This window comes from Anas acuta, chromosome 5 (assembly GCF_963932015.1).
Source record: "Anas acuta chromosome 5, bAnaAcu1.1, whole genome shotgun sequence".
Taxonomy (NCBI): domain Eukaryota; kingdom Metazoa; phylum Chordata; class Aves; order Anseriformes; family Anatidae; genus Anas; species Anas acuta.
In genome coordinates, this window is record NC_088983.1 from 64,108,812 (window position 1) to 64,134,398 (window position 25,587).

Consider the following 25,587-nt stretch of genomic DNA (forward strand, 5'->3'; position numbering starts at 1 on the left):
GGCTAAGCGGGCAGCTGAAATAACTGAGGTGAAGGCATTGTCTTTGATACCAGACGGTAAAATCCAAACTATATCCAAATTATACAAAAGAAGACTTAAAATTAATTGAAGATTTGAAAGGTAAAATGAAACCAGATGGACGAGTATATTTAAAAGATAACCACATAATAATACCCTCTAATTTGACATGGCTCATAGTATCGAACGCAGTTAGGATTAGAATATTTATATGCATATATAACTGAACTTCAGAAATAATTAAATAAAGTCCATAAATTTGTTCTCAGGACCTGGGCTAGACGGTTGGATCAACCAATCCACCCTTTTAAGCTCAGGGATTATATATATAAAGACTTTTTCAGGACAACCCCTAGAGGAAAAACGGAAGGAAAGTGGACGGGACCATACCAGGTATTACTGACAACACACACCGCCATTAAGATTAAGGAGCAAGCAGCTTGGATCCACGATTCAAGGGTGAAGAAGGCCCTGGCAAGAATATGGACCACCACTCCAATTGGACCAACAAAATTATGGTTTTCCAGATCCTAATGATTGCAGGGGTGTGGTTCTCAGATTCGGGGTGGGCAGTTTGGGATGAGAACTTACACCTGTCCCTGATACAAACAATTTCTCAAGTAATTAATAAGACAAACTGTTGGGTATGCACCCATCTGCCACAGCATGGGAATAAGGGTGTATCGTTAATCAGGATTCCCTTGCCTGCAAACTTACCTTGGACTAATTTGTGGGAAAACACATCTTGGGGTCGAAAATATGAAGAAGTTTTGGAACTAGAAGTGAGTAGCTTTGTGCCGTTGGAATCTTACTATGTATGTGTACAAAGGTGTAACCCACCTAGGGGTATGGGAAAACAGGATTGTATAAATGCGGATACTACTTATGTGGGAAATCAGACATCTTGTAATCGAACAATTGATATTAGTACGACTAGCGGCTGGGCAAATTCAACCAGCTGGCCGGTTCCAGAAGGAAAAGGGTGGTATTGGCTATGCAATGATACAGCCCGTAAGGTCTTGCCCGAGAATTGGAAGGGAACTTGCACTCTTGGAGCAGTAGTCCCCAATTTGACCATACATGATGTAGCGCCTCGAGGTTATTTGAGAAATCATATCCGGAGAATTAGACGAAAAATTAACAATCCATTGATAGAGAGACACACCGCTTTTCATAGTTTTGTTCGATGGTTTATCCCATGGTTAGGAGTAAGTGAATTGGAAAAGGCGATAGTTAATATTTCTGCAATTATAGAGAAGTTAGAAAACAAAACTCTGGATGCTATAAAGGCTCAACAAGAAGAGATATCTAGTTTATCACAGGTAGTATTACAAAATCGGATGGCCCTAGACTTGTTACTGGCCGCTCAAGGGGGAGTCTGTACAGTAATAAATACAAGTTGTTGTGTGTATGTAGATCAGAGTGGAAGGATCTCTACCGACCTGGAAGAAATATGGAAGCAGACAAGGGTCCTTCATGAGATCAGTAAAGATGATCTTTCATGGAGTTTTAGTGAAATATGGAATAAGTTAACCTCCTGGTTGCCCAATTTCCAATGTTTGAAACAAGTGTTCATTGCTCTATAACATTAGTAGTGTTAGGAATATTTGTGTGCATGTTGTTTAGATGCCTGCTTTGTTTTGTTACTGTAAATAATGAAAGTATCTGATGCAAAAGAATTTGCATGGGAAAAGAAAAGGGGGGATTGATTAAGGAGGTATTAACACGTGTGTTTTGTTTCTTTGTCGCAGGGTGCTCTCTCCTCCCTTTCTGCCTTCCCCCCCCCCCCCCCCCGAGGAGCACATCTCCGCTGCACTGGAGGCAGGAGCCTGCTACACGCAGGTACGGTGGAGGTAAACGCCTTGGGAATGCACCTGTGTGTAAAAACTTACACGGTCGGTGTGTAAACCGACTCAAAAGCCCCTTTCCAGTCTTCTGGAGTTGTCAAGTGGTATTACCGCATCATGCCATGAAAATGAGCGAGGTGCATTTAGGGTTCCTTAACGGTGAACAGATTCTCCAAACTAATCTGAGATAAAAGAGCATTTCCTATAAGGAAAAATAAAACTTTCACCTATCTATTTCACAACAATGAAAGGTTCGGGAATCTAGTATTTCCACAGCTCAACGCCAAAATAGATTACTTAATTATTCATTTCTCCAGATCTTTTTGGTGTAAAATCTGAAAGTAACTCAAACAACAAAATCTTGAGAATAAATTAGGGCATGTGTTAGAACTGAGAGAAAAAATCACAAGAACAGACTTTCACATGTTTTTCAGAACACCTACAAGTAAGTATCAGTTGGGTGTGGTGGCATCCTGTAAAATACCTTTTGTTAAACAGATGGAAATGAAACTTGTGTGCCATCAGCCTCTTGTGGTGGCATGTTGAGAAGTAGCAAAGCTAGTTAGAAAATAATACACATGTACAGATTTAAGAAATGGACAACGTTTCACTGTAGATGTTTATTCTACTTATAGTAACAAAAACCTGTGAAGTCCCATATTTTAATGTACAGTGATATATTTTGTCATATAAAATACAATTTACAGAAATTTCTATCAAGTAAACCTAAACAAACACACTTGCTTTTTGCATACTTTTACGTAGATCTTTAAATTAAAAACATCTCATTAAGAAAAATCTTACACCATAGTAGATGTTTGCATTTAATACCGCCTCTTTGCATTTTAACATTTTGTCTACGGGTTCAGAATACAGACCAATATTACTAATAATTAATATTACTAAATAATTATTAATTGATAATTATTTAAATTACTAAATAGTTAATAATTAATATTACTGATAATTAATAATTAATATTACCAATCTTCTTTTCAAACTTAATGCAGTTTTATACCTTTTTCAGTGGACAGTCTTATATATACTACCAGCATAAGCAGGGTCTGACAACAGTGACACTTTTTTTTTTTCTTTTTTTTTTTCAAAACACTTTTAGAGTGGAAAGTCCAGGAAAATGGAGACATTTCTTAAATTTCCAGCAAAGTTCTGCCAAAAGAAAACCCAAGAAATGTCCCACATAATTAATTTAAATCGAAGAAATAAATTCCATGGCCCATTTCATAAACTTCTTTTATTTAACAAACTTCTTTTTCTTTCCTTTGGTATACCAATTCATTTGTAGTCTTAGCTCTTTGCCAATAGATGTCTGATTTTTTAAATTTTTTTTGCTGGTTATAAAGGTGCTACTTCTATATACTCTTTAATTGCAGGTTTGTAAAAATGTGAAATTAAAAACCCCTCATCCACATGAAAAACTAGGTACGTTTTTCTTCGTTGTTGTACACTTAACAGATGGATTTCAAAACACAAAATACCTGTATATAAAAAGGAAGATAGTGCACTTTAAGCTTATAACATTCCATTTTCAAATCCTCCGCCCAATAATCAGTAACACTGTTCTTCTGCAGCCTTCTCCTAAATACGCATGACCCTTGCATTGTAAAATAAACAAGACAGCAATATTTGACTCCTTGTCAAATATGCAGCAAGTGAAAGTCCAGTATGTTCTTGCCTTTTACCTATTTGAATATTGTCGTTCACAGTTGTTCAAAAATTGCTAATTTGTCAGTACATTTTGTAAGGCTAGATTTACAACAGCATTTTTGCAAAGGTGAGAATATACAGTATATACAGAAGACATTGACTCAGTCCTTGCAGTGGTGTCTATTATCTATGGGAAATATAACAGCAGTTATAGTTCTATGACTGATTAGTGGAAGATGAAGCTTCTGCCTCTGTTGGTTTCTGACCTTCCTTAGGTGTTTCTGGCTTCACCTCTTTACCGATCTCCCTACTTTTACTGCGATCTTTCCGATCTTTTCCTCTTTCACGATCTCGATCTCTGTCTCGATCGCGCTCTTTTTCCCTGCTTCGATCCCGGTCTCGGTCTCTGTCACGATCTCTGTCTCTGCTTCTTGATCGTTCTCTGTCACGTTGGTTTCTGTCTCTGTTTTTATCCCATTCTTTGTCTCTGTGTCTCTCCCAGTCCCTGTCTCTGTTGCAGTTTCTGCCACGGTCTGTTTCCCAAGGTCTGCCATGTTCTCGATCCCTTCGTCTTTCCTCAAAGGGTCTGCTTTGTCGATTCTCTGCTTGCTGAGGCTCTGGCTGATCTAAAACCTTGTCTTTACTTCCTCCTTCGTATCTCTCTCTCTGTCTCCCTTCAAATGTCTGGCCTCTAAATTCAAGATTTTTGCCTTCTCGGAAGTCAGATCCTGACCACTGTCCTTCTGACTCGGGCCCTTGCCCAGGAATACCAGAAAGAGGTGCAGACGGCCCAGCTTCCTCCCACATCTCCTTTCTGTGGCCTGGTGGATGACTGGGAAGGTCCAGGAGTGGTCTTGGGGTTGGCTTCATATTTTGTGGCGACTGTGGTCCATGCTGTGTAGAAAATAAGGAAGGAATGGGACCCTTTTGACTTCCAAATCTTCCAGGGGCAGATCCTCTTTGTCCATCGTTATTTGGAGAAACATGCTCTTTTGAGAACTGTGGCGCTGGGCCTCTAAAATTAGGTCCATGAGGTCCTGCGTGTGCATTGAGCATCAGTGGTGCTGGAGGTCCTCCTTTCTGCCCAGACAAAGAAAACGGACCTCCAGCTCGGTTCTCCTCAAAGTGCTGTGGGAGAGGTCCACCCTCACCCTGAACTGGTGGAGATTCAGTTTGTTCTACAAATTGATGAGGCTGAGGGTTTCTTTGTTCTTCGTATTGCACCGCAGAAAGACCCCTGTCTGGTTCAAAGTGACCAGGTCCCTTTTCCTGAGAAGTAAACATTGGATTTGCCTCGTTTGACCAGGATACTTTGTGCATATCTTGCAAAGACTGACTGTCATTAGATGTGGAGAAATTAGGCTGAAAAGACGTACTTGGAGGTGTCGGAAGCAGCACTTTACGTAAAGGCCTGGATGTAGAAGGTTCTGCAGAAACTGCTTGACTCACATTTTCCAAAGTAACTTGAACAGTATTTTCAAATTTGCTATTAGGTGCCTCTTTTTGGAGCACTGCAGGAGGCTTTTCACTGGAAACCCAGTTATCACCACCGTAACTAAGCTGAGTAGCAGGAATTAAAGTTTTATCTTCCTTACCAAGTGAAGTCTGCAAAGTGTTTGGAAAACTCGCTTGAGGGTCACAGCTCTGGTTTAAAACTTGTGCTTGCTGATTGGAAGATGAAGGTAAATCTACTTTTTGCGCAGCCTGTTGGTCCTGATGGAACAATTCAGTCTCTATTAGGGAAGATTTTGGTGGAGGTGACATTAAAGCATCAGACACCGAGAAGTGAGCCACTGAAACACCAACAGCTGCTCGTTGTTGTCTGAGGGCTTCTTCTTGCTCCTCAGTTTGTCGTTTCTGCTCTTCTAGTTGTTTGTTTAATTCTTCTAACATTTTTTGCAGTTCCACCAAGGATGAAGACGCAGATAAATCTGGCACATACGAGGCAGGTGTTTCCACGGAAGTGTTTTTAGTGTCTGTATACATTTTGTTAGGTAAATCATCAACCGTAACTTTTGCTTCCTCCAAGATAGTTTTGTCTTCCAGATCATAGGCCTCATCCTTTAGTTCTGCTGTGTTACTGGGCTTCTCCACACTATACAGTTTTTTGCTTTCACCGGTCTGCATTTCAAAAGCTTTCTCTGGATCATATTCTTCTTTGGGATCGTATGGCCTTTCATCCTCCTCATCTTCTATAGCTTTGTCTTTTGACATCTGTCCAAACTGTTGTACAATGGGATCTAGCAAAGGAACAGCTGACACACCTCCATCCACAGCTGCTTTAGCTTCCTGATTTGAAGACTGGACAGTTTCAGTCTCCTTAGCAAGAGGTTCAAAAGTCTTCTTTTTACCAAAAAGTGTCTGGTGGATGTACTCAAGAGGTGTGGTATTTTTTGAGGATGAAGAATGCATAGCAGTAGCACTTGTAGAAGCGGTAGCTGAAACTGGTGGTGGTACAGTACTTGTGGTTCCACTCTTAGTCGAGGACGGTATTTTTAATACTGAAGGTGTGCCTGATGAGGTTTCTGGAACGGGAAGTGGGGGTGGAGGTGGAGGAGATCCAGGTAGTGTTGTACTTACAGCTGAGTCTCCCGAATACAGTGTGTATTTCGGAGTTTTCTTTTCTTGTGAAGAAGCTACTGGCCCCTTAGAGTACAGCGATGTTTCTGTTTCCTCTTGCACCTGAATTCGGCTGCGCTTTTTCTCTATTTTGTCTGTATCCATGGTAGTAGCAAGACGCTTCCCTTTCTGACAGATAACCAATCCAAGAATTAAATTTGGACGTGAAGACTCGAGACCTGAAAGGAAACACAAAGATTGCATATGTAAAAAAACTACTATTTTTTATCTGTGTTCTCAATAGGAACTTATCATTTTATATAATGGCAGCTATGAGTCATAACAGTAACAGTTCTTCTAAATTTCATGCAGTGACATTATCCCATAAGCCTATGTGTCTATATTTAATTACTATTTATATAAATTTGTATACAGTAACTAAAAATGTTTTAATTCTTTCCCTGATATTTTTTGAATATTGCAGTAACAGGTGAATCTTACTGAAAGATGTCCTTGTAAATGTCTCTGCTGTTCAAAAATTAAAGAAAGTTTTCCTATTTTTGTATTATTACTTTCTACTTATTATTGTCCACTTCCTCCCCCAATCAAATATTTCCTTTCTAAATGCTTTGCAAATACCTTATATACACAGAGATACTGATAAGTGAGAAAACCTGGACAAGCAATCTAACTTTCTGTAGGGCTACGTTGGAATTGAAGAACTAGAAATAAAGAGAAAAAAACTAATGCTATTAAAACAAACAAACAGACAAACAACAACAACAAACACTTCACTTTCTGTTACAAAGAAAGCACGAGGCATTGTTAAACTTAATAATTACATTTCTGTTCTAATCTGTGCTAAAATACCGGACTGACATTTACACCATTCCATCAAGGTGACTTTTAACACTGTTGTAGAATTGAGTTTGATGCCACAGACCCTTCCCTAAGTAAGAAATGTGAGCAGAATTACTCCATTGTGAAAGCTTCAGGCTTGAATCCCTGGAGAAGCACTTCCAGAAATGACCGGAAAGTTTCCCATAAAGAGGAAAAATGCAAACAGCTGAAGGTCCGTTTCACATTATTGTATTCCTTCCTTGTACATTCACATTTCCCACAGGCACTCGTGGAAGACAAATACAACCAGAATAAAGAGCAGGGAATAAATCCTTTAACATACAGTCAGTGGCAAATGTAGAAAAAACATATAAAGAGAGGATTTTAACTTCTGGATTTAGTGACTTGAGATCCTCATTTGGGAGCCATACTAATATTTGCATCCAGCAAGGAACCAATAATAGAGAAATGAAACTAACAGCAAAGAGATTTACTGTGGTTATACGATGAGGACTCTAAAACCTACACTGTCCCTTATATTCATGACCCTTAAGTAAGAGTTTAAAAGAGGTGTAATATATGAATTTATGTATATCTTTAGTCTCTTACTAAACAAAACCAACTGCTCACTAAGGAACAACTTATAAATAACTAATTATTGCCACTGAAAACTTCTTGATACCAGCAAAAACCCAAACTTCCCATAGTTGCAGATAAATTCTATTTGCCATTACCAGTCATAAGTATGAACCTTTGCTGAAACAACTGAATTCAAAGTTTTAAGGGGGCTCCTAAATTTACTATCTTATGAGAAAATTACATCAGCTGTTTTTATTTGTATAGCTGAAATTATATTCACGTACGCTAAGAAAGAATTAAATGAGGTAAGCCTATTTCTTAAGTTCAATGTGAGGTTTCCTCAGCAAGAGGATTATAACCAGGTAAATCAAGACGATGACTTCTTCAACACAGCTTCATTAAGCATAAAGATTTCATTAAGCAGTAACCTGCCTAAATTCTGAAATTCTGTGTTCTTCTGACTGTGACTGGTAATAGTGCAGCACGCCTGTTTTAGCCACATAATGGAGAGACCAGCAAAATCTGGTTACTCACTAGAAGGTCTTTGCAAAAAGACAGAAAAAATTGGGGCCAATGCAAAATCTACTTGAAGTTTCCTATCAGAAGCAGCTCTCATTTTAAGTATTTGGAAAAAAAATAACACTGAAATTTGATTGAATGCATTCTAGCTCCACAGCTGATTTCAGATTACTTCAAAGTTCAGTGTTTGAGTTTTACATAGTTCTGTGGTTGAGAGGATGTTGGCCATGCTGGTTTAAATAAACTTCTATTTTTCATTTAGTAGCACATAGTATTTCCTACTTGTACATTTAAAATTCAGTGCCAAGCTTTTTCCTCCAGATCTAGTATTTCAGTATTTTGTGTTGCCAATTTTCACTTTCTTCCATGGTTAGAAATATATATATATATACACACGAATTATAAATGCATCAAGAAAATGACCTAGCTATACTAACCAAAACTAAGACTTGCTTATAATTTAGTTTGCTTATAATTCTATACAGATTGCCCTTGTGAGAGGGCAGGGACGGCAAGATGTACAACGAAAGGAGGCAGGACAGGAACTAAACAAGTAATTATCTTTGGTGAATCTAAGATTATTTGGAAAGGATCACAAATCCTTGATTCACCCAGTTAAAAACTCCTTTCAACCCACTGCCTAAAAGCAATCCTAGCAATTCTGATCACTATAGTTTACTACCCCAGATGAAGTTACATTAATACATAACATCAGGGCATAGCTCAAAAGACAGCTTACTTGGGAAGACTGTGTACACTCTGAAGAGACTCAATAGTTAGGTATGATTCACTCTGAGTGACTGCTTTACATTTTTTCTTTATCAGCATGTGAGTAACGACTCCACATTTGGTCAGCATCGACCCGTGCAGAGGATCTCTCAAATCTGTGTTCACCCTAAAACTCCTCGTAAGCATTCACTGTTCTTCTGTCGTTAACGTATTGGTTATCTGCCCTTCTGCAGAGACCTGTGATTTATCCAACTAGTCACAACATGCATCTCAAACACTGACTAATTGAAACGAGCAGGTTTCAAAAATCTATTGGACTGTGTATCTAAAATTAACAGCAAAAAGATAGAAAAACAGTTCTGAATCCCTGTAAGAGACAGAGATCATCGCTAATAAAATCAGAGTAAAACTTAAACACACGTTCAAGATAAATTCCAAAGCTAAATTAACAACGGTTATAACTGAATCTGTTTAGTTTGGTCAGAGAAGAAATCCATTAAAACTTTACATTTTGATACTGTAGTTTTCAACAGATGCCTAACCCAGTTTCTAAATTCATTCAATCCAAAGCGATCACACAGTAAGTGCTTCTTTTGGATGGAAATATACAGCCAGACCAGCACTTCAAAGCTCAGTCCCATTCCATTTCCATATCCGTAAATAGGTTTCAATATCCATAAATAGGTTAAGTGCCTAATTTTAGGTAATAACTAAATGAAAATGTTGGCTGCAGTCTCCAACTATTGCTCAATAACTCTTTCACAAGCAAGCATTTTAAGTGCTGCAAGCTATGTTAGTAGCTTTTGATGCTAAATTATTTATAAAATATTGTTAAATGCATTCTGCATTTGAAGACCACGATGGTGTTATCAAGTTACATCCTGTAATTAAATCTATTTAAACAAGATGTATTAAATATTACTATGGGATTAATATTTTTTTTTCCGTTAAATACGTTTTTTATTTTCATGAAATCAGTTTTGCAGTATTTATCTACGTAATGGCCACATATTGTCCCTACCATCCGCAGCTGCTAGGAAGTTAACTGTACCACTAAGGATACATCCCTAATTTCTGTACACTGATGGCAAAACTTAGGGAACAGACCTATGCCACACTTTTAACTGCAGAGACCAATACAAGCAAAGCTGTAATCATTATCAACACGCCGTTTAAATACTTGTCCCAGTTAATTGTGAAAGCATGATTGAAAACTATCAAGTTGGTGTATCTGGATTCAGTGATAGAGATCACTTCCACCGCTGTAACACTGCTGCACATTACGGTACATTTGCTGAATGGGAGTGGCTGACATCAAAAATATGTTGTTCTACTACTGCTGCTTTCCATACTGGTATGAGTACTCTAAATATCTTGAAGAGATTTCATGCCTTCATACTTAAAAACACTTCCAAGCTTAAACTAACGGAAGAGATACTGCGGCATGCCCTCTGCTGATACACTTTTTAAATTAGAATTCTTCTATTTTAAATATGTATGGTACCCGATACATTGCCAACATTGCCAATAAATCCCTCCATAAGTGCGTCTTCCTAGTGCTAATAATGACTGATTATACCTTTTAATTTTTTTTCAAAGTGTTTTCAGATCTACAGATGAAAGTGCTAAATAGTGTTGTGTGTATGTGAAACGAGACAAACAAATTCACACACAGTAAACTACCAGAAAAAAAAAAAAAAACACAATGCTGAACATCCCACCAACAGATAATATCTGGTAATAAATATCTGAGGTGGTTGAAGTGAATAAATGTGAATATCCTTCCATGTTCCTCTATATCACCCATGACAAAGTTTTGTAGATCTTCTAGGCACTACAGCAGGTCAGAGGTCCTCAGTTGTGTTCCAAATCCAGTCCATCAGAAAACAGGATTCATAACAGATTCATAATCCGTATGCACCTGATGGAGCTGGTTGATACAGCTGGAATATCTTCCAGCTAGGACTTCTGGAGTGATGGGATTATTGTCCTCCCCCTCCTCCCGCCCCCAGTCATATTTATCAAAGTATCTTACACTGTCATGTTTTTTGAGTACTTGCTAAACTCTATTTGAAGGTACACACATTTAAGGAGACAATGACCACTTTCCCAAAAATATCTTTATTGGGTATAAAAACCAGTAAATTCCATCAGATGTCAGTAACAAGTATGTATTACAAGTCTTTTACGCTGCGGTATTAATACATGCCTGCAAGTGTTTATACCTATGTTTCTTCTGGGCAATTACCTCCAGTTTTGAAAGAACTTTTCCTATTTACATTTTGTAAAAACCAGCCTGACATTCCTCATTTCTATACTAATACTAACAAGTCTGTCTACTTTTGCCAGGCCTCCACTTTAAAAGCTTCATTTGAAATGAAATCTACAACAGAAATATAAAAGATAATGGACAAGGACAGCCTATGTTTGCTCAAGAATGCAAGGAGGGGAAGATCATTTAAATGCTTCCCTAGAGCAGGTTAAGACAGGCTCAGAGCGTATGAGAAAAATCTTGTCCAAGAACACAAAGCAAGCGCCCTTTGCAATTTCATGCAGGAAAGAAGAGTATTTTCCTAGCATTACATTACTTGTTGGTGGTGTTTTTTTGTTATTGTTTTTTAAGTCGTATGCCATTAACATGTGAAAACCTGGCCAGGCAGAACACACCTCTGTTTATGAATATAAGCCCTGAGAATGCTTCATTGAGTTTAGTCCTAAACTTGTATTTGGGTAGCAGAGGACAGTCAGCTTGTCAGAAAGGTCAGCTCCTTACATGTTTTAATGTGTAATTATTTTGCGCTGTTTAGTATTTTGCAAACCATCCTTACAACAATGCAGTATTGCCTTCATTGTAACGTGTAGCTCTTAAGCTCCTCAACCTGTTACTCTAGATGAAAAAAGGTACTTATTTGGAAACTAAGCATATGCACCGCCTCCATCCTCAGATGAAGGTGACTTCAAATTTTGTAATATAAAGGTGTTTCACATCTGAATTCATTCTCATTTCTTCTGTTTCCATGTTCAGTGCACAAAGATGGAGCAAATTCAAGCCATACATTACTGCTGATAACTCTAACTAAAAATAGAAGAGCGTAATATATACCAACCTATACCACCTACTGTCTGCCACCTACGCAAAAGGAATTTGCCTGCTCCCAGGCAAACCAATGTTCTGAAGTCAGTGATTTGTCTGGAACTTGATCCAGGTAGCACAGAATATTTCAGACCCCGTGTACATGCATATTGCATGCACAGCGTAATACATACCATGAGATAACAACAATGTAGTGAAACCATAAACGTTACCTTTGTCTTCAGAGATTTCTTGACTGCTCCGTGGGATAAGAGTCTCCTATGTGATTTAGGGGACAGCACATGGCTTGTAGGGACCTAAAACTTGGTGGATTTATGGGTTGTTGAAAGTAGGGTCGGTTGAATGTTCTCATAATGTTTGCTTGTTTGTCTCAATATAGTGGCTGTTCTATGTACTCCATTTTATGGGTAAACAAATCCTCCTAACAGCAGAGATTTATCTTGTTGGAAAGGCTATGTGAGTTTCAGACCATGGCACCTTGAGATGATTGACTTTGCAATTTTTTCCTATATGCACACTTTTAAAATCTTTTTATAAAATTATATATTTTTTAATTATGCTTACATTAAACATTCAAAACCAATTGGTCTCTGATTTACTCGTTTTGTAATTTTACCTAGCAGTTAACCTCCCCTAAATTTTGTGCTTACCTGGTCCCTTAAAGGGCAAGAGGTTGGAAGGAATTGGGTCCTTAGAACTCAGTGGGATCAGGTAGAGATTCTTGACATGTCTGTTGTTATTAGTTACAACACCAAAACAACGACGACTGCTAAAATAGGAGTAGAGAGAGATATAGGCAACTTCTTCTTCTTCTGTGGCAGGATGGAAACGAATCAAACGAATCAAAAACAATTCCTGAAATACAAAATCAAAGTGGAAAAATTCAACCTGTAACACATCAGCAAATAAAATCGTTTTCCACTTTCATCCAATATAGGATGAAAGTCTGGAGCAGCTTTAAACCAAGATTTAAGAAAATACTGTCATTCAATTGGTAATATTAAACCAGAATCAATTTTGTCATTTTCAGAAAGACCAACTATTTACGTATCTCACATCAAGCTACACCTCTTTAGGTTCAGAATATTCAAATAATTAGGAAAGAAATGGAAAATTCTTAGATTATATTTGCATACCGTGCTTCATTTTTACTAAATCCATCAGGGTTTTAGTAGTAAAATTTATTACATACACTTACTAATAATTTCCTAGTCTTTTAAAATTGAATTTCTATCTTCAGTAACTGAATAAATAGATTGTTTATATTCAATCATTAAAAAACAATAGGTTGTATGAATGTTTAACTACTACACAGGGGAAAGACGATTGGCAGCTCAACAGGCAAACCTGTTTCTTCAATAAATCAAAAATTTCAATGGAATAAGTGGTAGCAGTAGTTTTCCAGGTGTGATCGACATCAATATAAATTAGTAACAAGGAAATTCTATCAAAAGCCGCTGTGTATTTCTTCCTGGTTTTCCAAAGGATTTTAAGTAAATACCTTACAAAGTGAAGATTTGAGTTTGCCAACATAATCCCAGACTGCCTTCGGTGAGATCTTCCCACCAATATGAATCGTGTCTGGTAAATCCTAAACAAGAAGCATTACATGGTCGTATAAGAAAAGGAAAGAGAGGCTACAGTTTTGAACCAGCACAGATTGCCCCATCCCAGTAGCTTAGGCGATAATACAGTACTATGTTTTACTAAACTTGCACATATACATTCCTAATTTCAGACAGGCTGTTTCCAAAATGCAAGGAGTTCATTATGGCATATTACTGGAAGGCTGGCAGTACACACAAAACAGAAAAAGCACTGCCTGACGAAGATAGCAGTGGAAGGTCAAATACTTTTGTATGCCTATCAGCCGATTCTATTTGTTAGCTTTGCTTTTACAGGGAACCTGTTAGATGTAGTATAGCTTTTATCTACGCTTTCAATTTATCTGAAATTTTTGCACCCATATGAATTCTAGTTAGCTTCCTGTCATGATGACAGTGAAACCTGTTCTAGCAAAAACAACAAGAGAGCCACCAACCCTCCTAAGAAAAGACCTAAACTACACGCCTGAAACCCTCAATCACAACAAATACACTTCTTCAGAGAAGTTAAGAAACTGCTCAGTTGTTTCATCACAAGCTGTCATACTACCTCATTAGTTGAATGTACACCCTCCCAAAATATAAAAGCAGTTGCATCAAAGTTAATCAAAGCATGATATTTTTAATAAATGGCCAAACTTTTCTAATAGATCACATCAGTGATCCATCCATCTGTTTGTGAGCAGAACAAGGCATCTCTTTCAAAACACATGCTGATGATGCTTCTCGTCAAAAACTGATCTTGAAATCAAGCTATTATTCTATGTTAGATACTAACATATATATAAACATATTAACAGACATGAGAATTCTTCACAAATACGTGAGGAATTTTTTTAAAAGGCTTTCTCTCCTCCCCCCTGCCTCAGGCTACTGTTCCTATTACTACAGGAGATTACTAAAGGGATGCAATTTTTTTTTTTTGTTACACGTCCAATATAACAACATACACAGTGACCCCAGCCTTTCTAACAACAGGAACTGCAATACATTCTAAACGCATAAACATGTCAGTGCTAACCTCACTAAGATAATCAAAGCACCCGGAGACAGGATATGCTTTAGCGATAAATTTGGCCACACTCTGCAGATTAATAAATCCTTTCCAAATGGTGTTGAGGCGAGAGAGGAAGAGAGAAGTGTCGCTGCCTTGAGGTGAGCGTGGCTCAGCAACACTGCAAAACAAATCCAAAAGAGAAACGTTATAGAGCACAGTAAGAATGCTTCCTTCTTCTTCTTTTCTTCCCTCCTCTTATTGATCAATTACTTTATTTTAAAAAAGCAAGTAACAGAAGCCTTAGTAAATGCTTTGTTAATGTTTTCCACTTTCATCCAATATAGGATGAAAGTCTGGAGCAGCTTTAAACCAACCCTCACAAACACTTAATATATTTGAATGCACATGCAGATTTAAAGTCAAATATCTTATAAGTTTTATTTATCTGTTAAAACACATTGAAGAATTTTTACTGTCAATATATCACGATGCTCAGAAAACTTTACCAACTAGAGAAGTTAAACAAGGAGATGACAAATTAAAAATTTAAAGTTCAGGTAATCGCATTTAAAGTTGAACATGCCTTTTGATTATTGGCAGGGGAGGGTAAGAAGCAAAGGGGGACAAACACACTGAACATAGCGAGACCAGAGATTCAGTGGCTTAGCTTACTATTAAATATACACACCTGATATTGGGTGACTGATGAACAGCTAAGTATCTTGGATCTGGTGAGGACGATGGCTTTGTTAATATTGATTTGGGGACAGTCATAACTGGTTTTGACATTTCCTGCTTTGTCTCCCCTGTTAAAACTTCACCAGATGCAGTACCAGAACGCAGGGCTGTCGTCGTACTACCAGAGGAGCCGCTCATTGGTGTTCTAGGCTCTCGGCCAGAAACTGTTACAGTTGTGACAACTGCACCAGTGCAAGAGGCAGGAAAAGTCGAAGGTTCTTCAGATGAAGTATCTGTGTTGCCATGGCCTTGGGTTGTAGGGATGTAAGTTCTTTCTAAGCTTGACTGGGAAACTGCTTCTGCTGCAGGTGCAACTTCGGTTTCCTCTGTGTTTTCAGAGGCGGCCTCTTTAGCAGCTGCTGCTGCTGGTGCAGAACTTTCATATTTTTGCTGAACTTCTGGTTTAGATTTTGACACTGCTTTTTTAGCAGAAGCCATTAATTTTATCTTCTTCGGTGGTAATTCATCTTCAGATGCTGAAATCTGACCTACAAAATTAATTTTAAAGTGTTTTTGATTACTGTTTAACAATGAAAAGGTCTGAAGAGAAAAACAAGTAAGCAAGCAATGCTCTTAATAATTCTTTTACTTCAGACAAAGTCAACACTGTAGATACCTGTACAGATTTTGCAGTTCAGGTCAAAAAGATGGGCTCGATGTTCATTTCTTGCATCCTTCAACATACTGCTAAAAACGTCTAGAGAAGGAGCACTATTTACATTTTGTACAGTTTGGGTTGACTTCTGCTGCTCCTGGAAATGAATAAACACAGAAAACATTCTGGTTGATTGCTAAATTCAATCATAAAAAAATACTTTTGAAACCGTTAATTCCGGTTCTTTAAAAAGATATTAAGGGCTGTGCAGAACTACTGCTCTGAGCAGCACTTACAAAAAGATGGAATTTTGAACTATTCTTCCCCTTTTATCATTTGTTTAAGAATATCATGTCAAACAGAGTTCTCAAATAGTATTTGTCCTCATTTCATTTCATGTAATTCTGAAGTAGATACTATCACATTAACTGCTTCCTGAGAATACAGAATTGTAATACTGATCACATTTTTGGGGGGGAAAACAATTGGCTAAGATTTTGCTGTAAACTGAGGCAAAGGTCTGAAAAACACGCATCATCTGATATTTTAGAAGCACATGCGATATATGCCCAATATTAGGTTGTTGCATTCCTTCAAACCAAAAGGAAAATGCTCATAGCACACCTACTAGGTGATATTCTTAGAGTTCATTGAAACAACCTGCATTTCTGATACAAAATTTGAGGCCCTAGTTAGCATTTATCTCCCTTGGCACCTCCATGCTAAAGCAATAGCTAATACTTACATCAGAATCAGACACCGGGGGAGAATCTTCCATATTTACATCAGGCACTTGTTCCCATTTTACAGCTGCTTTCTTGATCTCGTGTGATTTGTTTCTTGACTCTAACATCTGAGAGAAACAAAAACACTTTAGTAACAAGTCTGCATACTGATTTTATAATTTTATTTTGTATTTTCTTATCAGTTGGCTAGTGGAAGAGAAAAAGCTTACGTTATTCATATTTCATTAGGAAGAAAACAATATATTAATTATGGGTGGTAAGGGCTGGTGAAGTTACTGTTAGTTCATATCTAAGGACACACTGGAGAATTGTATTGCTTACCGCTTTGGCTGGTTTCTCCTTCCATACAAACAGTTCTTTAGATAAAAGTTCTTCGGGTTTCATTCTCACTAGTTTTGACAGTGAGATTTCTCCACGAAGAACACGATGAAGAAGTCCCTAAAAAAAACAAACAAAAAACACACTTTGTTGCCATGCTGAATAACTTAAGCAACTAACATGATTTGCAGTGCTGGACTGTCAAAACCCTTTCAGGTTTCTTAATTCCCTATTAAAAATGCCAGTTAATCTTAAGAAAACTTAGCACGGTGCAGCAACCAGAAACTAATGATGAAATCATCATGAAGTATGAATTTTCCACATTTCCATAAAATATACTATCAATTCTACTGAACAGGAATTTCGAGAGATGAACTGCCACTCCTGTTTCATATCTATAGTAGAATTTTTTTTAAAGAAATTACGTTGTCTAGTCACTATTCCCATCTGCACCAGCTTCTTTTTCCTTTAAAAGATAAATTATCATGTACACAAGTGGTCTCCCATACAAACCACAGAACGTCACAGAAGAAAAACATTTATTTTTTTTTCTAAGAATGCCATTCAATAAACAAATATTTCGCTACAAAGGCCAATCTTAATAAATACACGCGATCCAACTGGACTTCCATTCCAACTGGATTATTTAATATTTGAATGGCTTTAAAACAATTTTTTAGAGCATAACTCATAAGTCTCTCTCTTGAAACTACATATTGATGTATTATTTAAAAAACAGAATATATTTCAGTACGTTTACTGTTTAAGTAAATTCCAAACCTGATTTTTTGGGTCCTCGAGATCGAACATGATGCTACGGTATTTACTCTTGTATCGGTTGTCCGTAACTTGAAACAAATTAAACACCTCCTTTTCAATATTGAGTGCTACTTTCCCTACTTCACTCTCTGTCATGACCAGATCATCACTATCATTGACTCTGTTAAAAACAAGAAAGGGTATGCGCATTTACGTTAGGCACAAATTCTTCAGGCAGCATTCATAAAAACTAAATTTTCAGAGGAAGGAGTTAACCCCGCTTTTATTCACTCAGTGAGGACTTCCTTAAAACACATTTCAAAGCCAAAGTCTATCTCAGGACCTCAAAATGTCAACAATGGCAACCTTTTGCTACTGTCTACAGAAGACCACGGAAGACAGCCTTAACGAACTGAAGCCAGGTCAGTCCTTACAAATCCTCCTACTCATGACACTGCAATTAGTTTTTTGTTGTTGTTTTTTGTCATGAGCTACTGAGGGAGCTAAAACACTTCAGTTTTAATCTTAGACCCTCCACTGTGAACAGCATTTCTATTTCAGAGACACTACCAGAGCACAGTGGCCTAAGTCTTGACAGCTGACAAGAGCTTTAATATTTGTGGGACAATGTTTATAGTTTTACAATGTTACAATGTTAGTAATACAGTTGCTAACTTTGGGAGAAGAAGGAACCTCTGCCTCAGCAAGCCCTTCCAACCTTTCACTGTGATATTCCCTACACTATGCTTCGTACAACCCCTACATCTCCAAACACCACCATTGCCAGATATCAGCTTCAGGTCACCTGCATTATAAACATCTCTATGCTGTGATTTAATTCTTCAACTGTAATTGTCTCTCACTACAAATGGGATAGTGACGTTTTTTTAAAGGCTTTTTCACATGCCCAATTATTTGGCATCAGATTTTTTATTTTTAATAAAGCTCTAATGCTAAAAATACTTGTAGTAATTTCTAGCACAAATTAAATCCCTTAGTAGCACTTAGCAAGAAAGAAACAAAACTCTGCAGGCTAACCCTTTACTTCTAGTTGTAGTTTCCTATATAAAATAAGTGCTTTGAATTCCCACCCACCTCTTCCATAACATTTCTTTTAGGGACTGACGAATATATTGTCGAATCTGCGAGTTGGGCTGCGACTGGATAGGGCTAGCTTGTGTTTTTGCTTGACTACTTCCAGATGCAGTAGAAACGGAAGACGGCGAAGGCCTTTTGAGTCCTCCAGCCAAACTGGATGCAGCTAGTTTTTTGGAAACTGGCGAGTCATGAGAAGAAGCTGCTTGTTTTGAAGGAACGCCGCCTGTTGAGGGCGATGGTTTCTTGGGAATTTCACCTTTGAAACTCCCAGCAGGTTTAAGCGTCTGCTTCATTAGTGATGTGCTAGACATGGAAGGGGACTTCTTTGGAGGAAAATTTTTAGTGAGGGAAGATGCATGTTTCTCCACCATAGATGCTGAAGCAATAGCTTTCTTTGATGCCCCTATAAACTCTGTCGCTTTATCTTTGTTTCTCTTCTCTTCCTTTTGAGCTGTTAAAACAAAGAAGAAAATGCAGTATTAAATGCTTAACATTATAACTTCCTGTTTATGAAGACCAGCTGTCAACCTATAAGGAAGTCTGTGAAATACCTCTGGAGAACTACCAAGTATATAATTTAAGCCATTCATTTTTAAAGCCTTTTTAAAAAATGTGTAAAAGTTGACTTTTTTAAGAAGAAGTTTGCCTTTGATCCTGCAGAGAGCACTTCTCAGAGACTGTCGGAAGAGTTTAAAAGAGTTGCATTTTGGTTGTAAAGGTTGAAAATCTCAGTCACAAGCTATGCAAGAAAATTAAAAAAAAAAAAAAGACACCACCTTCAAAGATTCCTGAGTTGGACTTCATGATTAAGCTTCAAAACAAACAAACAAACAAACAAACAAACAAACAAACAAACATTTTCACAAAGTCTTTAAAAAAAAAAAAAAAAAAAAAGCAACACAACCCATATCTCACATTTAAGCAGAAATCCTCGCTCCAAACTTTCTACTTTAAGGAGCAAGCAAAGAGAGTCAAGTTAAACAACAAATCAATTGCTTAAAATTTTAAATATACGTTCAAGCCATTTGGTTGCTAGTATGAGTATCACACTCTCGCTATAAACTATCAGATCTTCTCATTTACTTTCCAGTTAAACTCTAGATTTAATACTATAATATTTAATAATTAAATATTAAAACCATTGCTCAAACTGCGGCTATTTAATTCCCACCAACTATTCCATTCACAATATCCAAAACTGCCATTTAATGTTTTTTCTAACATCAATATATTGACAATACACATAATGCACAAGAAAATTTACAAATTACAAGCGAAGACTCCATATACTGAAGTTATAATTGCACAGGACTTTAAAAACAAGCATTTCTGTAGGTTGCATTTCACCTGTCCACATTTTGGCACTGACGGGAACAGTTCAGCAAAACGTAATAAGCCAAAACACACTCTCCAGCCAGCAAACGTCATGTGCTCCACTTCAGTTTGCCAGAAGTATCGTTTACAGGACATCAGAGTTACCGTGACACATTCGTTGTGGCAGCACAACGGTTCCGAGGGAAACCAAGAAACAACTCCTGAGATGAAGTTGTTCTGATTAGAAAAGCTAAAGTTACTTCCCCAAAAGTCTTTTTTCTCCTCATAAATCTGCATTTGACTACTGACCAGTTTGTGATTTCTTAATTTTTTAATTATTATCTGATGTTTTTAGCTAGCAAGGTCTTGTAATCAGAATTAGCCCCAATTTGATTACTGTTTAAAAATGAAAAGGTCTGAAGAGAAAAACAAGTAAGCAAGCAATGCTCTTAATAATTCTTTTACTTCAGACAAAGTCAACACTGTAGATACCTGTACAGATTTTGCAGTTCAGGTCAAAAAGATGGGCTCGATGTTCATTTGTTGTATCCTTCAACATACTGCTAAAAACGTCTAGAGAAGGAGCACTATTTACATTTTGTACAGTTTGGGTTGACTTCTGCTGCTCCTGGAAATGAACAAACACAGAAAACATTCTGGTTGATTGCTAAATTCAATCATAAAAAAATACTTTTGAAACCGTTAATTCCAGTTCTTTAAAAAGATATTAAGGGCTGTGCAGAACTACTGCTCTGAGCAGCACTTACAAAAAGATGGAATTTTGAACTATTCTTCCCCTTTTATCATTTGTTTAAGAATATCATGTCAAACAGAGTTCTCAAATAGTATTTGTCCTCATTTCATTTCATGTAATTCTGAAGTAGATACTATCACATTAACTGCTTCCTGAGAATACAGAATTGTAATACTGATCACATTTTTGGGGGGGAAAACAATTGGCTAAGATTTTGCTGTAAACTGAGGCAAAGGTCTGAAAAACACGCATCATCTGATATTTTAGAAGCACATGCGATATATGCCCGATATTAGGTTGTTGCATTCCTTCAAACCGAAAGGAAAATGCTCATAGCACACCTACTAGGTGATATTCTTAGAGTTCATTGAAACAACCTGCATTTCTGATACAAAATTTGAGGCCCTAGTTAGCATTTATCTCCCTTGGCACCTCCATGCTAAAGCAATAGCTAATACTTACATCAGAATCAGACACCGGGGGAGAATCTTCCATATTTACATCAGGCACTTGTTCCCGTTTTACAGCTGCTTTCTTGATCTCGTGTGATTTGTTTCTTGACTCTAACATCTGAGAGAAACAAAAACACTTTAGTAACAAGTCTGCATACTGATTTTATAATTTTATTTTGTATTTTCTTATCAGTTGGCTAGTGGAAGAGAAAAAGCTTACGTTATTCATATTTCATTAGGAAGAAAACAATATATTAATTATGGGTGGTAAGGGCTGGTGAAGTTACTGTTAGTTCATATCTAAGGACACACTGGAGAATTGTATTGCTTACCGCTTTGGCTGGTTTCTCCTTCCATACAAACAGTTCTTTAGATAAAAGTTCTTCGGGTTTCATTCTCACTAGTTTTGACAGTGAGATTTCTCCACGAAGAACACGATGAAGAAGTCCCTAAAAAAAACAAACAAAAAACACACTTTGTTGCCATGCTGAATAACTTAAGCAACTAACATGATTTGCAGTGCTGGACTGTCAAAACCCTTTCAGGTTTCTTAATTCCCTATTAAAAATGCCAGTTAATCTTAAGAAAACTTAGCACGGTGCAGCAACCAGAAACTAATGATGAAATCATCATGAAGTATGAATTTTCCACATTACCATAAAATATACTATCAATTCTACTGAACAGGAATTTTGAGAGATGAACTGCCACTCCTGTTTCATATCTATAGTAGAATTTTTTTTAAAGAAATTACGTTGTCTAGTCACTATTCCCATCTGCACCAGCTTCTTTTTCCTTTAAAAGATAAATTATCATGTACACAAGTGGTCTCCCATACAAACCACAGAACGTCACAGAAGAAAAACATTTATTTTTTTTCTAAGAATGCCATTCAATAAACAAATATTTCACTACAAAGGCCAATCTTAATAAATACACACGATCCAACTGGACTTCCATTCCAACTGGATTATTTAATATTTGAATGGCTTTAAAACAATTTTGTAGAGCATAATTCATAAGTCTCTCTCTTGAAACTACATATTGATGTATTATTTAAAAAACAGAATATATTTCAGTACGTTTACTGTTTAAGTAAATTCCAAACCTGATTTTTTGGGTCCTCGAGATCGAACATGATGCTACGGTATTTACTCTTGTATCGGTTGTCCGTAACTTGAAACAAATTAAACACCTCCTTTTCAATATTGAGTGCTACTTTCCCTACTTCACTCTCTGTCATGACCAGATCATCACTTTCATTGACTCTGTTAAAAACAAGAAAGGGTATGCGCATTTACGTTAGGCACAGATTCTTCAGGCAGCATTCATAAAAACTAAATTTTCAGAGGAAGGAGTTAACCCCGCTTTTATTCACTCAGTGAGGACTTCCTTAAAACACATTTCAAAGCCAAAGTCTATCTCAGGACCTCAAAATGTCAACAATGGCAACCTTTTGCTACTGTCTACAGAAGACCACGGAAGACAGCCTTAACGAACTGAAGCCAGGTCAGTCCTTACAAATCCTCCTACTCATGACACTGCAATTAGTTTTTTGTTGTTGTTTTTTTGTCATGAGCTACTGAGGGAGCTAAAACACTTCAGTTTTAATCTTAGACCCTCCACTGTGAACAGCATTTCTATTTCAGAGACACTACCAGAGCACAGTGGCCTAAGTCTTGACAGCTGACAAGAGCTTTAATATTTGTGGGACAATGTTTATAGTTTTACAATGTTACAATGTTAGTAATACAGTTGCTAACTTTGGGAGAAGAAGGAACCTCTGCCTCAGCAAGCCCTTCCAACCTTTCACTGTGATATTCCCTACACTATGCTTCGTACAACCCCTACATCTCCAAACACCACCATTGCCAGATATCAGCTTCAGGTCACCTGCATTATAAACATCTCTATGCTGTGATTTAATTCTTCAACTGTAATTGTCTCTCACTACAAATGGGATAGTGACGTTTTTTTAAAGGCTTTTTCACATGCCCAATTATTTGGCATCAGATTTTTTAAATAAAGCTCTAATGCTAAAAATACTTGTAGTAATTTCTAGCACAAATTAAATCCCTTAGTAGCACTTAGCAAGAAAGAAACAAAACTCTGCAGGCTAACCCTTTACTTCTAGTTGTAGTTTCCTATATAAAATAAGTGCTTTGAATTCCCACCCACCTCTTCCATAACATTTCTTTTAGGGACTGACGAATATATTGTCGAATCTGCGAGTTGGGCTGCGACTGGATAGGGCTAGCTTGTGTTTTTGCTTGACTACTTCCAGATGCAGTAGAAACGGAAGACGGCGAAGGCCTTTTGAGTCCTCCAGCCAAACTGGATGCAGCTAGTTTTTTGGAAACTGGCGAGTCATGAGAAGAAGCTGCTTGTTTTGAAGGAACGCCGCCTGTTGAGGGCGATGGTTTCTTGGGAATTTCACCTTTGAAACTCCCAGCAGGTTTAAGCGTCTGCTTCATTAGTGATGTGCTAGACATGGAAGGGGACTTCTTTGGAGGAAAATTTTTAGTGAGGGAAGATGCATGTTTCTCCACCATAGATGCTGAAGCAATAGCTTTCTTTGATGCCCCTATAAACTCTGTCGCTTTATCTTTGTTTCTCTTCTCTTCCTTTTGAGCTGTTAAAACAAAGAAGAAAATGCAGTATTAAATGCTTAACATTATAACTTCCTGTTTATGAAGACCAGCTGTCAACCTATAAGGAAGTCTGTGAAATACCTCTGGAGAACTACCAAGTATATAATTTAAGCCATTCATTTTTAAAGCCTTTTTAAAAAATGTGTAAAAGTTGACTTTTTTAAGAAGAAGTTTGCCTTTGATCCTGCAGAGAGCACTTCTCAGAGACTGTCTGAAGAGTTTAAAAGAGTTGCATTTTGGTTGTAAAGGTTGAAAATCTCAGTCACGAGCTATGCAAGAAAATTAAAAAAAAAAAAAAGACACCACCTTCAAAGATTCCTGAGTTGGACTTCATGATTAAGCTTCAAAACAAACAAACAAACAAACAAACAAACAAACATTTTCACAAAGTCTTTAAAAAAAAAAAAAAAAAAAGCAACACAACCCATATCTCACATTTAAGCAGAAATCCTCGCTCCAAACTTTCTACTTTAAGGAGCAAGCAAAGAGAGTCAAGTTAAACAACAAATCAATTGCTTAAAATTTTAAATATACGTTCAAGCCATTTGGTTGCTAGTATGAGTATCACACTCTCGCTATAAACTATCAGATCTTCTCATTTACTTTCCAGTTAAACTCTAGATTTAATACTATAATATTTAATAATTAAATATTAAAACCATTGCTCAAACTGCGGCTATTTAATTCCCACCAACTATTCCATTCACAATATCCAAAACTGCCATTTAATGTTTTTTCTAACATCAATATATTGACAATACACATAATGCACAAGAAAATTTACAAATTACAAGCGAAGACTCCATATACTGAAGTTATAATTGCACAGGACTTTAAAAACAAGCATTTCTGTAGGTTGCATTTCACCTGTCCACATTTTGGCACTGACGGGAACAGTTCAGCAAAACGTAATAAGCCAAAACACACTCTCCAGCCAGCAAACGTCATGTGCTCCACTTCAGTTTGCCAGAAGTATCGTTTACAGGACATCAGAGTTACCGTGACACATTCGTTGTGGCAGCACAACGGTTCCGAGGGAAACCAAGAAACAACTCCTGAGATGAAGTTGTTCTGATTAGAAAAGCTAAAGTTACTTCCCCAAAAGTCTTTTTTCTCCTCATAAATCTGCATTTGACTACTGACCAGTTTGTGATTTCTTAATTTTTTAATTATTATCTGATGTTTTTAGCTAGCAAGGTTTTGTAATCAGAATTAGTCCCACAGCCCCATCTGCAGAGAGCTATGTGCTTCCCGGGAAGGATGCAGAAATTCAACTTTGGTTAATTTCACCACAAACCAAATGGACCCTTTTGGTCTTCCATACCTGCTACAGTGAGAGCAGACATTATCAGGAAGGGTCTAACAACCGATTTTTCTCAGACTTGAGGGGGACAAAGGTAGGGAGCACCCTTCTGAAGCCCAGTTCGCCCAGTTCAAGAAATCCTATAACAGCATACTGTTTGAATAGAAATACACCTCAGAAAGGGGAAGATTTGGATTACCTAAGAAACAATGTCACTACTCATTTCTGAGTGAAACAGCCTTCCCACCTTTGCCGGTCGTTAAATTCTGTTAGACGTTGAGCATTTGTAGTAGGCACCTCCAGCAGAACGCAAGCTTGTAACGAGCTGCACTACACTGCCTCTTACTGCCAGCATGTTTCACCACCAATACACAAGCTGGTGGTTAAGATGAACCATAAAACCGATGC

General features: G+C 37.3%; 1 protein-coding gene and 1 long non-coding RNA gene across 2 annotated transcripts in view; one reads left to right on the forward strand and one right to left on the reverse strand.

Annotated features, from left to right (window-relative positions):
- The first annotated feature begins 205 nt into the window (after positions 1-205).
- LOC137858010 (uncharacterized) overlaps positions 206-25,587 on the forward strand; it is a 63,524-nt gene continuing 38,142 nt past the window's right edge. Inside the window, exon 1 of the long non-coding RNA XR_011097472.1 lies at positions 206-1,735. This is a non-coding gene — a long non-coding RNA (uncharacterized lncRNA). The remainder of the gene's footprint in view (positions 1,736-25,587) is intronic.
- LOC137857080 (death-inducer obliterator 1-like) lies at positions 3,747-25,222 on the reverse strand. Its single transcript, XM_068683159.1, has 16 exons — positions 25,201-25,222; positions 23,404-23,857; positions 22,334-22,493; positions 21,558-21,674; positions 21,236-21,343; positions 20,512-20,647; positions 18,703-19,156; positions 17,629-17,788; positions 16,852-16,968; positions 16,530-16,637; positions 15,806-15,941; positions 15,140-15,677; positions 14,476-14,629; positions 13,352-13,441; positions 12,501-12,705; positions 3,747-6,328 (listed from the first exon to the last, which is right to left on the reverse strand). Exons 1-16 carry the CDS (start codon positions 25,220-25,222, stop codon positions 3,747-3,749), a joined length of 5,541 nt encoding a protein of 1,846 aa, XP_068539260.1.

What these genes read in the sequence shown, in the direction of transcription:
- LOC137857080 (XM_068683159.1), bottom strand. Translation starts at nt 25,222, where the DNA reads ATGTCTGCTCTCACTGTAGCAG. An exon ending in GTCTGCTCTCACTGTAGCAG is followed by an intron (nt 23,858 to 25,200) that starts GTATGGAAGACC and finishes TTGTTTTAACAG; the next exon opens with CTCAAAAGGAAGAGAAGAGA. An exon ending in GAACTGCAAAATCTGTACAG is followed by an intron (nt 15,678 to 15,805) that starts GTATCTACAGTG and finishes TTAATTTTGTAG; the next exon opens with GTCAGATTTCAGCATCTGAA.